Source organism: Myotis nattereri (genome assembly GCF_964212035.1).
Source record: "Myotis nattereri genome assembly, chromosome: 17".
In the NCBI taxonomy this organism is placed as follows: domain Eukaryota; kingdom Metazoa; phylum Chordata; class Mammalia; order Chiroptera; family Vespertilionidae; genus Myotis; species Myotis nattereri.
The window spans coordinates 43,979,990-43,994,204 of NC_138092.1; the positions used below are offsets into that span (position 1 = coordinate 43,979,990).

Here is a 14,215-nt window from a genome sequence, read left to right on the forward strand (position 1 = left end):
GCCAGCATTTCCTCTGTTCTCTGAGGATGTGCTGTTCGGAGAGAGGGACGCTCCGTAAAGGATTCGCCCGTCTCTGGGGGTGAAGACAGGACACAAAGAGACCCGAGGTTTCATTCCAGCTCGTCTGTTTTCTAGCTGCATTGACTCCCTAACCCTTGGTCTGCCATCTTAAAATAGGGCTATTGTGAAGAAGCCGTTAAGAGAGTAGGTGATTGATGAATGGTGGCCATTACGTTGGTTGATGTTACGAAGGCTGACATTTCTTCCCAAAGTGAGGCGGTGATCTGGGTGACAACTGAGATTGCATTTTGATTTATGACACGCAGACCGAGATCATCATGTGAACCAGCGGTGTGTCCTCTTCACCAGCGCCTGTGGGGTGTCTGCTCTGTGCCAGGCCCCATGCTGTGCTCAGGGGAGCCGGGGAGGGTGGGGCCAGCCCCTGCCCTGCATTGTGTGATCTGGGCGTGGAGACAGGCAGTGCTCTGGACAGACGAGTCAGCTACCCTGTGATAAACCCTGAATGGCTGGGCCTCCAAGAGGCGCTGAAGAGCTCTGTCTGGGAGGGAAGTCGAGAGAGACCTCAGAAGGAAGTGACTCCATTCTAAAGAATGAGCGTGAAAACAAGAAGAGTGCAGAATGCTCGCTGCTTCCTGTCTTGAGAGAGAAGATTTGATGACAAAATTGTATTTGCTCACAAGTGAAGAATCTCCAGATATCCCCCATCCTCACTTTGCCCTTCCATAAAGTGGAGACAATATGAGCATCTGCTTACTACGGTTGAAGGAGTTTGGCAGCCTGGGCTTTGGTACCAGAGATCCAGGTCGAATCTCAGTTCTGCCACTTGTTGGCTTTTGACAAGTGAGCCTCAGTTTCCTGGTCTGTAATCTGAGCAATAACTGGATGCACCTCCCAGAGGCCGTGCGTGTGAAGGGCAGCCGCTGGCACCGAGGCAGTGCTCAGTGAAGGGCAGCTAGTCTTACCGTCACAGACTCCTGTGGGGATGGAGTTGAAATGATGCATCGCTGAGGGTATTAAACACCGCAGGGGCTCTACCCCTGAAACTTGTTTTAGTGTCTGCAGGGCAGGGGATCCTTTCATCCACAACCGTCTAGCCCTTAGAAGTACATCGGTTTACATTGTCCCTTGAGTGTGGAGTGCGTGAGCAGTGATGACGAGGATGTGTTCTCTTTGCCATGCATAGGAATCCTTTGAATGCACCTCGGAACCCTCACACCCTAGCTGAGTGATCGTTCACTTTTCTTTCCGCCCCACCTTCCAGGTCATTTCCCAGACCCTCTCCCCGACCTGGAACCAGATGCTGCTGTTCAATGACCTGGTGCTGCACGGAGACCACCAGGAGCTGGCGGAGTCCCCGCCCTTGGTGGTGGTGGAGCTGTATGACAGTGACGCGGTGGTGAGCGGCCAGGACAGTGCTGACGGCGCTTTGTTTTACTTAGTTATTTAACCAGCCTGTTACTGCTCAGGATCCAGACGTGCATGCCTGGCAGCAGTCCCGACCCGGGAAAGCAGTGAATTACAGAACCAGGAAAATTGGTGACCGTTTGCTTCACTGAAGGGTTTTTCACTTAGAGTTCCCTTTACATTGCAGTTAAAATAGGATCTGGGTCACAGAGCTTCGGTTGGCACACGGGTTCAGGAATAGGATACTTTATAGCGCAACCCCCCGTGTGCCCAGCCCCAGCTGGTTCCATGTCCCCTGTCTGCGTAATGACAGTGTCCAGGCCTTTTGAAAACAGGAGGTGTTTACTGAGTTTGCCTGGCTGGAAGGGAATGGATGGGTATTGTCACCAATGCAGCCTCTGTAGCTGGGCCTTTATTTTTTTCTCGGTTGTTGCTTCCCAAATCTGCAACAATGCATTCATCTCTATCACATTTCTGTTATGATGGAGACCAGACCTCTTCCTCTCCAAAGATATCTGTGTTCTGCAACATTGGAGAGATTCACAAGCTTACTGGAGATTTTTAAAAAACAACAAATCAAAGCTTCTTTTTAAATTAAGAAGTCTAAAATGAAAGGCAGTGTTTATTTATTTGCTGTCGCTACCTCCTCGGGAAGTTGCAGAAGCACAAATACATTATATACAACAGCTGTTCCGAAAAGCCTTCCTTCCTAAAGCTTCTTCACCTCAGAGCATGCTGGCAGCTCTGACCTTGATCCAAGGTCAGGAGGAAATTAGGACGGGAAAATTGTAGAAGGTGAGCAGGCACCTTGGAGAGCACAGATTGCCCTCTTGCTTCCTAGAGAAGGAAAAGGAGAGCCAGAAAGGTCAAATGCCTGTTCAAGGTCACAGCTAGCTGAGGCAGAGTCAGAACTTGAACCTAGTCTTCTGTGCCTACTCTTTCTGCACATGTGGGCATGGCTGGTATGGCTGTATGCCTTTAGAGACACATACTGTACTTCTCCATTCCTCCTCTTCCTCCTCCTCGTTCTCCTTTATCTCTCTGTCCCCCCTCTCCTCCCTTTTCCTCCCCTCCCCTCCCCTTCCCTTCTCTTCCCTTCTCTCTCCTCCCCCAGCTGTAAGTTGGAGTTAAATGTATATACACTTACGGGATGTGAGTTCTACTCTTGGGAGTATTGTATAGATTTTCTGTAGAGGCAGCCACAAAATACTCATCTTTTCAATTTTGTTCCTAACAACATGTTTCCAATCCTAAGTATTTTTATTTGAAGACCAGTAACAACAATCAGGCATCCTTGAAAGCTCCCCCTAAACCAGCCCGCTCCACGGGTTTCCCTTGGCTGCCTTTGCTGTTCAGACTCCTTCTAGATCTCTATTCGGTGCTCTCAGGCCCCACCCCAAGCCAAACCCCTTATGGTAAAACAAGCTTCCGCTCTCCCATCAGAAGGACAGGAGAGAAACCTCCTGGGAGTCTGCACTTCCCTCCTGGAGCGATGCGCGTGGACATGCAGGTCTCGGTTGGCACTGCAGCTGCAGCTGCCCGGGGCCCGGTCCCGCAGGGACAGCCTGGTTATGAGATGCTGACGCTGCCACACGTGCAATTTCAGTCTAGAGCTTTCTCTCCTTACAGGGCCTTTTGCTCTCATTGGGGCCTGCTGGCTGTGTAGGAAATGAGTTCATATTTTGCAAATTTGTTGCTTGGGCTTATGTCTACTCTTTTTGTTTCCAGGACCAATTTTAATTATTCCAAGCTAGATCATGGGCAAAATAAGTATACGGCACATCACCTCAGCTGCCCTACCTGTACCCAGATTAGAAACAGGTCTGACCCTTCCAGTGGATACCAGCAGGCGACTCTATTTCTGAGTGTGGCTGAACTAAACCCCATTTCCACCTCCCCCAGGCTTCCTTCTACAGCCAGCAAGGCATGTGCTGGTTCATGAGTCCCAAGGCAAGGAAGCCCTACAACTGCTCAAACCCAGCCCCAGCCCCAGCCCTAGACGGGCATGTGGGTGCTGTCCTTGGACGTCAGACGTCATTAACCCAACAGCTTTCACTCGATAAATATGTACCGAGTGCCTGCCCTGCCTGCATGGAGCTTACATTCCAGGAGGTCCTGAGATAAACAGCAAGCAAAGCAGCCCCAGGCTCTGGCCCCATGCTGCTCGCGGGAGCGTGGGCCCATGCTCTGGGAGCAGGTGTGGGAAAAGGCAGGAGATGGTGCCATCTAATAGTTCTTAAACGTATGGACCGCTCCATACAGACATATAAAAACCAGAGGCCCGGTGCATGCTGGCCAGGGCAGGGACCGTGGTGGGAGGTTGACCGCTGGCCCTTGAGGAGGGAACTGACCCCCAACCCTCCTCGGAAAGGGGCCCCTTCCGCCACCACCCACCCCAGGTTCCCTGTCTCAGCGGGGCCCCGGCAGGGTTGGGAGAGGAGGCACAGTCGCCGGGCCCAGGCTCAGAAGGAACAGATGCCAAAGCCACGCAGTTTCCCGCCTCCTCCTTCCCTCGCCACTGTGGGTGGCCCCCAGGGGAAGGAAGAGAATGGGAGAGAGATAAACCGTTGTGTTGAGGGCTGACTTTCAATAGATCCAATGAGGGAGCTGCTCTGCTACGTAGGAAACCCTGACCCAAAGCAGGTCTCTATGAATGGTTTAGCCCAGGGTCCTCAAACTACGGCCCACAGGCCACATGCAAATACAAATATTGTATTTGTTTCCGTTTTGTTTTTTTACTTCAAAATAAGATATGTGCAGTGTGCATAGGAATTTTTTCATAGTTTTTTTTAAACTATAGTCCGGCCCTCCAATGGTCTGAGGAACAGTGAACTGGCCCCCTGTTTAAAAAGTTTGAGGACTCCTGGTTTAGCCAATGGGGGCCGCTGGCTGTGGGGAGGGGCTGTGGGAGGTTGGCCGTGGGAGTGCACTGACCACCAGGGGGCAGCTCCTGTGTTGAGTGTCTACCCCCTGGTGGTCAGTGCAAGTCATAGCGACTGGCCAACCAGTCGTTCCAGTTGACCAGTCATAAGGGTCGCTTTGGCTTTTATATATATAGATACATTAACACCCTCTTTTACTTCCAGGAAAAATAGGGTAGAACTGCTCTGTTACTTAAGCATATTGACCTTTATCATCATCATCATCATCTTACCATGAGTTGAGCACTCATTGTATACCAGTCACTGTGCAAAGCACATACATCGTTATATCATCCTTCATGGCCTTATTAACAGATAGTAGTTTGAACTACATTATAGGCATAAGGCTAAAAAAAGGTTGAGTGAAATGGCCCAAGGCCATAGGATTGCCAGACTCCAAAACTCACATTCCTGACCACAATAATCTCCTGCCCTGGAGAGCTTGTGGAATGTTTGGTGCCACCTTATTTCTCCTTTTCTCCTCCAAGTCTACCCTAGGTGATTATTTTATTTTTTAAATATATGTATTTTTTATTTCAGAAAGGAAGGGAAAGGGAGAGAGATAGAATCATCAGTGATGAGAGAGAACCACTGATCGGCTGCCTTGTGCACACCCTCTTTTGGGGATTGAGCCTGCAACCCTGGGCGTGCACCCTGACTGGGAATTGAACTGTGACCTCCTGGTTCATAGTCAAAGTTTAACCACTGAGCCACACCAGCTGGGTTCCCCAGATGATTATTTTAACTTTATTCCACTGAGCTCTCTATGCTGAGGAGAGAGAACCCTTGAGATTGTCTTGGGCCAGGGAATCCTTAAGGTGAATCTCTTAGAGTTTTCCCTGGGAGCCCAATCCTTGGAAAGGTGTATGAGGGCAGTAGCAAGAAGGAGATACTGAGGCTGATGGTTTTGTGAAGATTATTTACAAAATTGTGCTGATGCAGGTCAGGACCAGGTAGGTGGCAATCAGGGCCAAAAGGCATTCCTTTTCTGCCTTAGGGAAAGCCGGAATATTTGGGAGCCACGGTGGCTGCTCCTGTTGTGAAGCTGGCTGACCAGGACTATGAGGCGCCCCGGCTGTGCTATCACCCCATCTTCTGTGGGAACCTCTCTGGAGGGGACCTCCTTGCTGTGTTCGAGTTGTTACAGGTAAGTGAGGTGGAGGTGACACCCGCACCGGTCATCGTCTATCTGGTCCATCTGGCCAGGGAAGCGGCCTCCCTGGAAGGGCACTTCCTTGAAACAGTGTCTGGTCCCCCACTGCTGTCCTGGGTCTGGAGGTGTCTCCTGCTGGGGATCTTGGAGGTGCCACCTAAGAACACAGGCTATTTCCAGTGCCCCTGTGCTAGAAGGTAGCATCCCAGGAGGGACTGTTCTTATGGGTTTAGCCAGCAATGCTTGAACAGCCCTCTGTACAAGTCCTTGAGCAGCCTATGGACCATGAGAGGATGGCAAAGAGGAAGGAGCAAACATTTGTGGGGCTTACCATGTGCCCGGTTGTGTTTGCTGCCTCACATGCCTTTCATCACACCAGACCTCCCTCCGTCCTGTTGAGATAGGTATTATGATTCCCATTTCATAGATAGTACACACATGGCAAATTAACTGTACACCTGAAAATTATATACTGTTATTAACCAATGTCACCCCAATACATTTAATTTTTTAAAAAATATACTTTTATTGATTTCAGAGAGGAAGGGAGAGGGAGAGAGAGACATAAATGATGGAGAGAGAATCATTGATCAGCTGCCTTCTGCACAGCCCCTACTGGGCATCGAGCCCACAGCCTGGGCCTGTGCTCTGATTGGGAATTGAACCGTGACTTCCTGGTTCATAGGTTGATGCTCACCCACTGAGCACACCAGCAGGTAATTAAAAAAAAAGAGGAAGCTGAAAAGATGAGGCTCAAGGTTAATTGAATTCAGTCAACCACTCTTTTCATTACACGAAGCTTCCGGAAGTGCTCTGAGTGAGTCCCCTAGTCTGTGGCCGAGGGGCTGGACCTACCGACCCCTTCAGGTCCTCCGAGGGCTCCATTCCACGCCCGCCTCTCCCCCTCCCTCACTCCTCCCCGCTGAGCGTAGAGGTGAGACCCTGCTGGCTGCTGGCAGCCGAGTTAATAGAGGAAGCCCTGTCAGAGGCGAGCAGCCCGGGAGATACAATTCATTAGGGTTCCATTAGGACTTCTCGTTTGATTACTTGTTCAGAAAGTAATTGGATCATCAGCGCAGCCGTCTGCCTGTGCCTCTCGCACATGCTGGGGGCCGGGAGCCGGCAGTGCCTTCATCTGTCTCCCACTGCTCAGTTTCATCTGCGATGGTGCATTCAGCCTCTCCATCTCCTTTTCTGAAACTCTCCCCTCTCAGGGGAAGGATTAGTACCGTGGTGTTTCCATGCCCCACACGGAATTCATGATCTCGACTTCCCATCCCCGCCCAAGCTCGCTGCCTCCTCCCCACCCCTGTCATCCCAGTCCTGGCTCATGGCCCTCGTCTTCTCCCAGACTCTGCCTTGGAAGTTCAGACTCAGCTTTAATTCTGCACCCTGGACCCAGAGCCAGGCCACGCCGTTCCTTGGGCAGCTTCCCTCTCCCCTGTTCTCACAGACCCTGTTCCCCTCAGGCCTGCTGCGCTGGCCTCTTTTCCTGGTATTTCAGCCTCTTTCCTGCCCTTTTCTTGTTCACTTTATCCTCCACGGTCCTTCCAGAACAGGAGTGGGCCACACCTCTCTCCTCTTCAGAAACCGTCAGTGGCTCCCTGCTGCCTATTACCTCCAGAGACATTTCCCCACCTCTGCTTTTTCTTTTAACATCAAATGCAGTCTCTCCAAGTAAGGGAAATGAGTATTTGGGAATTGCCTCAGATTATATCCCTTGTGGGGATTGGAAATGCCCATTACCGTGAAGAGGACTCTGAGAAGATCTAGGATTTTCCAAAGGTTTTTGACTATAAAACTTTTTTTCTTTTTGCATAATAACTCTTTATAGTTGTTCACGAAAAAAAAAGTATCTGGCCCGTGGGAAATTATAGGTTGGCATTTAAGTTCTCCCCAGATTTGGCTTCAGGCTGTTTTTCCGCCTCACATCTCATATTACTCTACACACACTATGGCCTCTTTATGCCAGGCTACTCCGAGTCATGCAGTTACCCCATTTGGAAATATATCCCCACTCTGCCCACCCCAACCTCCACACTCCACCTACCTATTTAGGGAAAAGGTCATCATCAAATTCAGAGCCAGAGATGCCTCCTCCGGGAAGCTTTCCCCACCCCCGCCCCAGTCAAGTTAAATGCTTTCTTCCCCCCTACAGCACGCTGCCTCTTTCCTGTTGAATTCGGGCTATGAGAAGGCCATTGGTTTACATGCATGACCCTGAGAGTGGTGGCTCCCTGACTTTTGCACCCTAGGTCCCACCCCAGCCCGGCAGGGGGACCTCCTTTGAGGTCCTGATGTTTTGTCTCTATTGGGATGTTACAACAATCTGGCTTTTGGGCCAGCTTATCCTGCCCACCCCTGATTCTTACCATTTTGCCTTCTTGACAGTTCTTTATATTTCCCTGGCCCCGTGCACTGAGACACTACACACCATATACTTTTCTAAGCCAGCAGCTGCCCATTTCACTGTGAAAGCATTTCCGCTTAGCTGAGCTTCACAGCCTGTGTGAACACTAGGGCATCTTTCAAGCACTCGTGGAACAAAGCTTCGCCAGGCCGACATTTCAGCAGCCCCAGGATGTGCAAACAGACATGTGGAGCTTTGTAAAAACCACCCAGAGCACCGTCCTCTGCCCCATCCCAGCTGTTCTGTGCCTTTTCCCCTGGAGCTCGAGGGACAGTGAGCTTTCTCAGTGAGGTGGTGTTCTGCAGGCAAATCGCTCACCTCTTCACCGCCAGGCAGCACGGGCCATGCAGCCTCATTATTTCCCAGCTTCGCTATCTGGTCTGACTCATTCTGCACCTTCATTGTCTTGAGCCTGTTTGGCATTCGCGGTGTCTGCTGTCTGCTTTTTTCTGAGCTTATAATTGAATTGACCACATCTGCCCTTGCCAACTAGCATACGTCTGTGAAAAAGAAAGGGGGATGTATTTGTGCTCTGCAGGTTGTGGTGAGCAATTAGGCTTTGTCGGGCATATGGAGCTAGCGTGTCAGGCAGCCAATAAACATTTATCAAGAGCCACTGGATGTGGAATGCCAATTGTGGGACTGGCAGAATGAAATGAAGTAAACAAACACCTGCTCTGGGCCAAACACCCTTCCCCCTTCCCCCCAGGAGAACCTCCTTCCCCAAAACAATGCTTCATAGAACATCTGACTTCCAAGGCACTCAAAGATCTGGCCCAATATTGGAGGCCCAGAGAGGGAAAGAGACTCATGCAGGGTCACACCGTAGAGCCTGGTGTCCAGGCTCAGTCATGAATTTCTTTACTAAGCTTCTAGAGAGAACACGCTACGTTCCAAGGACTGAAGGGTAGGAGAACGGCCCTAGTGGCCGGGATCAAATCAGGGACAGCTTCTTGAAAGATACACGTGTTGAGCCAGGTCTTGAAGGCAGTGCGCGGTGGCCTGCACAAGGGAGGAAGCCCTTTCTGAGTCCTTTGTGTGAGATTTTAATAAAGCATGATTGTCCTCCTGCAGTTTTGTTAACTCCAAATGCACAGGAAATAACATCTTTTCATCCTTGGAGGCCTGCTTCCAAAAGACTTTATTTTCTGTTTCACTGATTGTGCGTGGATTCTATTTGACTAACTAGGAATCTCTCCTAGCAGTGCAACATGAGGGATAGTTAAGTCTCGAAGGGTCAGCTTCTATCCGATCCCCTTCCCCAGTCCACTGCTGGAGTTCCGACGTTGTTTTATCAGGTCTCGAGGAGCTAGCAGCTAGCTACTTTTCTTCCTCCACCCCCCATCTTACTGCGAGCTCATTAACCTATTAACTTTGTGGCACATTGTTAAGTGCTCACTAAATGAGGGTCACCCTTGCGAATGAATGCACTTGGCAGTGAATAAATAAGTGTGGTAAAACGCATCATCTTGGTTGCATGTTAAGCTGGAAACATTGTCTTCGCTAAAGGTTTTTATGGAGGAAAGGGTTTTAAGCAATGACATAATTTGGCTGGTGGTGATAACAGGTGAATGAGGGAAAAAATAAAAGGAAGCAACTCAGATTCATCAGTGAGCCACGTGTATCTCACTGGGTGAGACAGCCCCAGAAATAGCCTCTCTTTCCCTCGTTCTCCATTTTCCATCAATGACCAAGTCCAGCTACACATAAAACATGCATGCCCTTCTTCGCCATCCCACTGACATGTCCAGGTCCTAGCATTCATCATCTCCTGCCTGGATTGTTATCCAGCCTGCCTGAAAGTGAAGTAGGGTGAGGAATTAAGGGATTTTAATGATGAGAATGTCTTTCTACTGAAATGAGACCTGTCTGCCTATGCATACCTTCTATTCATGGGCCATTTTTTTATTTTTCAATTTACAGTCAACATACACTATTATATTAGCTCCAGGCAGACAGCATAGTGATGAGACATTTATATAACTTATGATGTGATCACCCTAGTAAGTCTGGTACCAAACTGACACTATGCATGGCTGTCACAGTGTTACTGACTATGTCCCCTAGGCCGCACTTTACATCCCGTGACTGTTTTTATCAGTGCCACTTTGTACTTCTCAAATCCTTCGGAGAAAGACAAGCACCATATGATTGCAGTTATAAGTGGAATCTAGAAAATAAAGTGAAAGAACAAACAAAACAGAAACAGACTCATAGATACAGAGAACAACTTGACAGTTGCCAGATGGGAGGAGGGTTGGGGGCTGGGTGGAAAACGACTGTCTGATGGATGAGGTCCTTGCCGGTCCTTGACCTTCTAACCGGGACTTGTTCTTTGTGGTAGGTCCCTTCATCCGGGCTACAGGGGCTCCCTCCCATTGACCCACCAGACGTCACCCAGATCTACCCGGTTCCTGCCAGCATTCGGCCAGTGCTGAGTAAATACCGAGTGGAGGTAGGCGCAGGGAAGGACTGAGCTGATCTTTGGGACTAAAGGGCAGTGGCGCGTTGCAATACAGTACTGCTTTGCATGAGGGGAATTGTGGGGCGGGAAGGAGACGGACGTAGTTGATCAGATGGGCCCTCGAGTTGCTGCTCAGTCCTTTCCTGGGAGAACGTACTGTAGTTCCCAGGCAGCCTGTGGACCCTGCTGGCTCCTCCCTGGGCCTTGGAGTGACAGCTCTGCTGGGCCTCTCCTCAGGTTCTCTTCTGGGGAGTCCGAGAGATGAAGAAGGTGCAGCTGCTCTCGGTGGATCGTCCTCAGGTGCTCATCGAGTGCGGGGGACGAGGAGTCAAGTCCTGCGTGATCCAGAGCTACAAGAACAACCCGAACTTCAGCATCCAGGCCGACGCTTTCGAAGTGGTGCGTGCACCTCGTCCCCACCTGCTCCTGTCCTTCATTCTCGCAGGCTGATTGCCGTGGGGAGATGTTTTGGAGTTTGGGCTGCCCCCCCCCTCAAAAAAAAATCTCCCCACGGCAATCAACCTGGAAGAACAGCCTAACTTAGTGAAAAGCCAGAAGTTCAGAATGAGATAAAATAGACTCCTGTTGTTGTTTGGTTTGGTTTGGGTTGGAAAGGCTCCAGGTTAGATCATAGAGTCGATCAAATCAGGTTAACAGTGGTCCCCAAAGTGCAGCCCCACCCCCTTCATCAACTTCAGCATCAGCATCACCTGGACCTTTTAGAAGCACAAATTCTCAGGCCCTACCCCAGACCTATGGAATCAGAAACTGTTGGGGGCTGGGGCCCAGGTAGTTCTGGCTTAACAAGCCCTTTGATACATATTAAAGTTTGAGAACCACTGGCTGAGAACATACCCTCACAAAACTCATTTTAATAGTTAGATTTTTTAAAAATTATTTATGCATAAAAGGGCCGTAGTTTGCAAGTGAACTTAAGCTTTATCTGCAGCGACTTTTTTTTTTTTTTTTAGCATCTGTCCTTTTGTTTCAGTATTTCAACATACATTTTTGTGCTCTCATTTGGAGCTAATTGTGAAGATTTTGTGTTGTCCAACCCAGTCAATGCCAATGGACACATAGGCTAAATCATCAAAGATTAGAATGAAAGCATGTGCACCTGAGTGCAAACATTTCACACTGAGCTTTGTTGAGCTTTGGGAGAGGAGGATGGAGGGGCACCAGGGAAACGAGAGGGCCCCTCACGTGCAGCTCCATTTTGAATGGCTCCCTTTTGTATCTTGGGCCTGGGCAAACAGCTCTTTGAGGTGCGAGCTCTGGTGAATAATGACAAAATGAGACGATTGACAGCTACTGCCATTGGAGGTGTGGGATTTTTGCAGTTTAAACCCTGGATGAACTGTTGGTGCTGCTCTTCCCATTGTGGGTCATTACTCCCTGGCTTGGGAAGGCACTGCTCCAGACTTCTGGCAAGCTGCAGGGGCGGCCTGGAAGAAGAGGATGACCAGGCAGGGACAGAGGGAGGAAGGGCGTCTGGCTTACTTTGGTCCTGCTCCCGACAGGTCAGCAGGGCGCCAGCAGCCAGGCTCAGCCCGGCAGTGCCCTGACCTCGCACTGGCCTCTCCCCGCAGGAGCTGCCTGAGAATGAGCTGCTGCACCCGCCCCTGAGCATCTGCGTGGTGGACTGGAGGGCTTTCGGGAGGAGCACCCTGGTGGGCACCTACACCATCAACTGCTTGAAGCAGTTCTTGTGTAAATCCAGGGAGCCCCTCGCCCCCTCCTCACAGGTGGACGGAACCCCGGCTGGGCAAGGTAGGAAGCCCCCCTCGGTTCTGGGGCTGTGGACTGCTACGGGACCCGCACAAAGATGCCCCCCCCCTCCCGCCCCCTGGTCAGCTGGGTCTTTCTGAAGAATTTGCTCTTTAAGTGCCACCTCTGCTTCATTAGTTGCCAGATTCTTGCTTTAAGAATGGCATCAGGGTCAACTCCTCTGAGAGGCCTTCCTTAAATATTGCTCAAGCTCCCACCCGCCTCCACTCCCTGACAGTTTTCTCTTCTTGATGTTACTTTAATTTGGTCTGTTTCGGATCTCAGGTGCACAGAGTTGAATTAATTGCGCTTCTCAGTTCATGCTGTACAATTATCATCCGTCTGTTCAAAGCTGCACATTATATCCACCGTCCCCCATGCCTATTCCCGTCCCCACCCCCTCCCCCAACTCCCCACTGTAGGCCCCACACCACCAATTCTTGTAAAATGTAAATCCATTTAATTTACGCTTATGAAATGGTGCCAGAACCTTCATTTGGTTTCCTACTCTTTTCACTCAAAGCTGTGTTTTAAGATCTGTGCATACTGCTGTGTGTACGTTAGCTTGTTACCACTGCCCACTGCATCTACCTCACTTTGCTTTTCCTTTTCCCTTATATTAGACTCCAGGCTGCCTTCAGCTCCCCACTTCCACAAACAGTGCTGTGATAAATGACCTCTGTTCATTAAAATTACTCTGAGGATCAATAAGTGTGACCATTTATTGATTAGCTATTAGGCACCAAATGCCTTACATCCTGATCTCATTTATGACCCCAGTGACATGGGCATTTTCACTGTCATTTTGTCAACAAGGAAACTGAGGTTCAGAGATGGTAGGCACTTGCCATGTTTGCATCCAGAGCTGCCTGGTGCCCAGCATTGGGCCCCTGAAATGACCTCCCTGTGCCATAGCCCAGGTTGCCCAACCTGATGTGCTTTCATTTTGCTTATTTCAGATTCGCTAATAGCCACTGAGCCCTCTGGGCCCCTCAGCTCCTCCCAGGACCCCCCAACAGATCACATCTATGTGGATGTTGAGCCACCTCCCACAGTGATACCTGACTCTGCCCAGGTTCAGCAGGCAAGTCAGGTTGACATCCCTGACTCATCCCCTATGCTGGCGGCTGAACACCCACCTGCAGCCCGGGAGCCACCACAGGATGGAAAAGCTAAGGTCAGAATCTAATCCCTCTTCATATTTACAAGGCTCACTTGAGTTTGTATGGGAGGCTCTAGATACGAATCCTCCCACCTACTAGCTGTGTGACCAGGAGCGAGCGACTTCACGTTTCTGAGCATCAGTTTCCTCATCTGTAAAATGGGGATATTGATACCCACTTTGCAGCACTGTTGTAGAATCAGACACGTCAACGTATATGAAATTAAAGTGCCAGTCAAACAGAACAGTAATATTTATTCATTTATTTATTTATTTATTTATTTATTGTTGTTGCTGTATAATTTCCTTTAATCGCGACACCCTCATAATACGGTGGCCTGACATCTAGACAGAGCCAACAAGACTTGGTTAGGTTGGGCCTAGAGGCTGGAACAGTAATATTTAATTGAACAGAAACTTTTGTCAATTTATTCGCTTGGAAAGACAATGGTTTCACATCTAGGACTAATCCCCAGATATTTAGAACCTACTTTGTACAAGCACATGTGGAACAAAAATATGTGTCTTCTGGACCCTGGAGAGAAGTGAGACTTCTCATCCCCAGTTAGCTAAGATTCCGGAAGGGGAGATGGACACATATACAAAGAACCGTAAGCCAAGGATGCGATTTATCTTTCTGTGCCGTAAACTTAAGTATAATATCTTGGGCATCAGTTGACTTGAAGGAGGCAGTTTAAGAAAGTCCTAAGAGATTGCTTGCCCAGCAAATGGTAAAGGCTGAAATCGAAAGCAGAATCACATAGATTAGTGGATGTTTGCTCAGGCTGTTCCCGTCTCATCCAGGCTCAGCGTGACCCTCTGACACCCCGAGAGGTCCTCTTTCTCCCACCAGCATGGACCCTGCCACTTTAAGTTAGAAATCTCAGTTTAAGTGTTTGTTGTCACCATAAAA

At 49.6% G+C, this 14,215-nt stretch overlaps 1 protein-coding gene across 1 annotated transcript in view; it reads left to right on the forward strand.

Annotated features, from left to right (window-relative positions):
- FER1L6 (fer-1 like family member 6) overlaps window positions 1–14,215 on the forward strand; it is a 100,172-nt gene that overhangs the window by 53,045 nt on the left and 32,912 nt on the right. Inside the window, exons 20-25 of the mRNA XM_081111412.1 lie at window positions 1,283–1,417; window positions 5,344–5,493; window positions 10,254–10,364; window positions 10,611–10,772; window positions 11,963–12,143; window positions 13,100–13,317. Of these exons, the coding sequence (XP_080967538.1) occupies window positions 1,283–1,417; window positions 5,344–5,493; window positions 10,254–10,364; window positions 10,611–10,772; window positions 11,963–12,143; window positions 13,100–13,317 (957 nt within the window). The remainder of the gene's footprint in view (window positions 1–1,282; window positions 1,418–5,343; window positions 5,494–10,253; window positions 10,365–10,610; window positions 10,773–11,962; window positions 12,144–13,099; window positions 13,318–14,215) is intronic.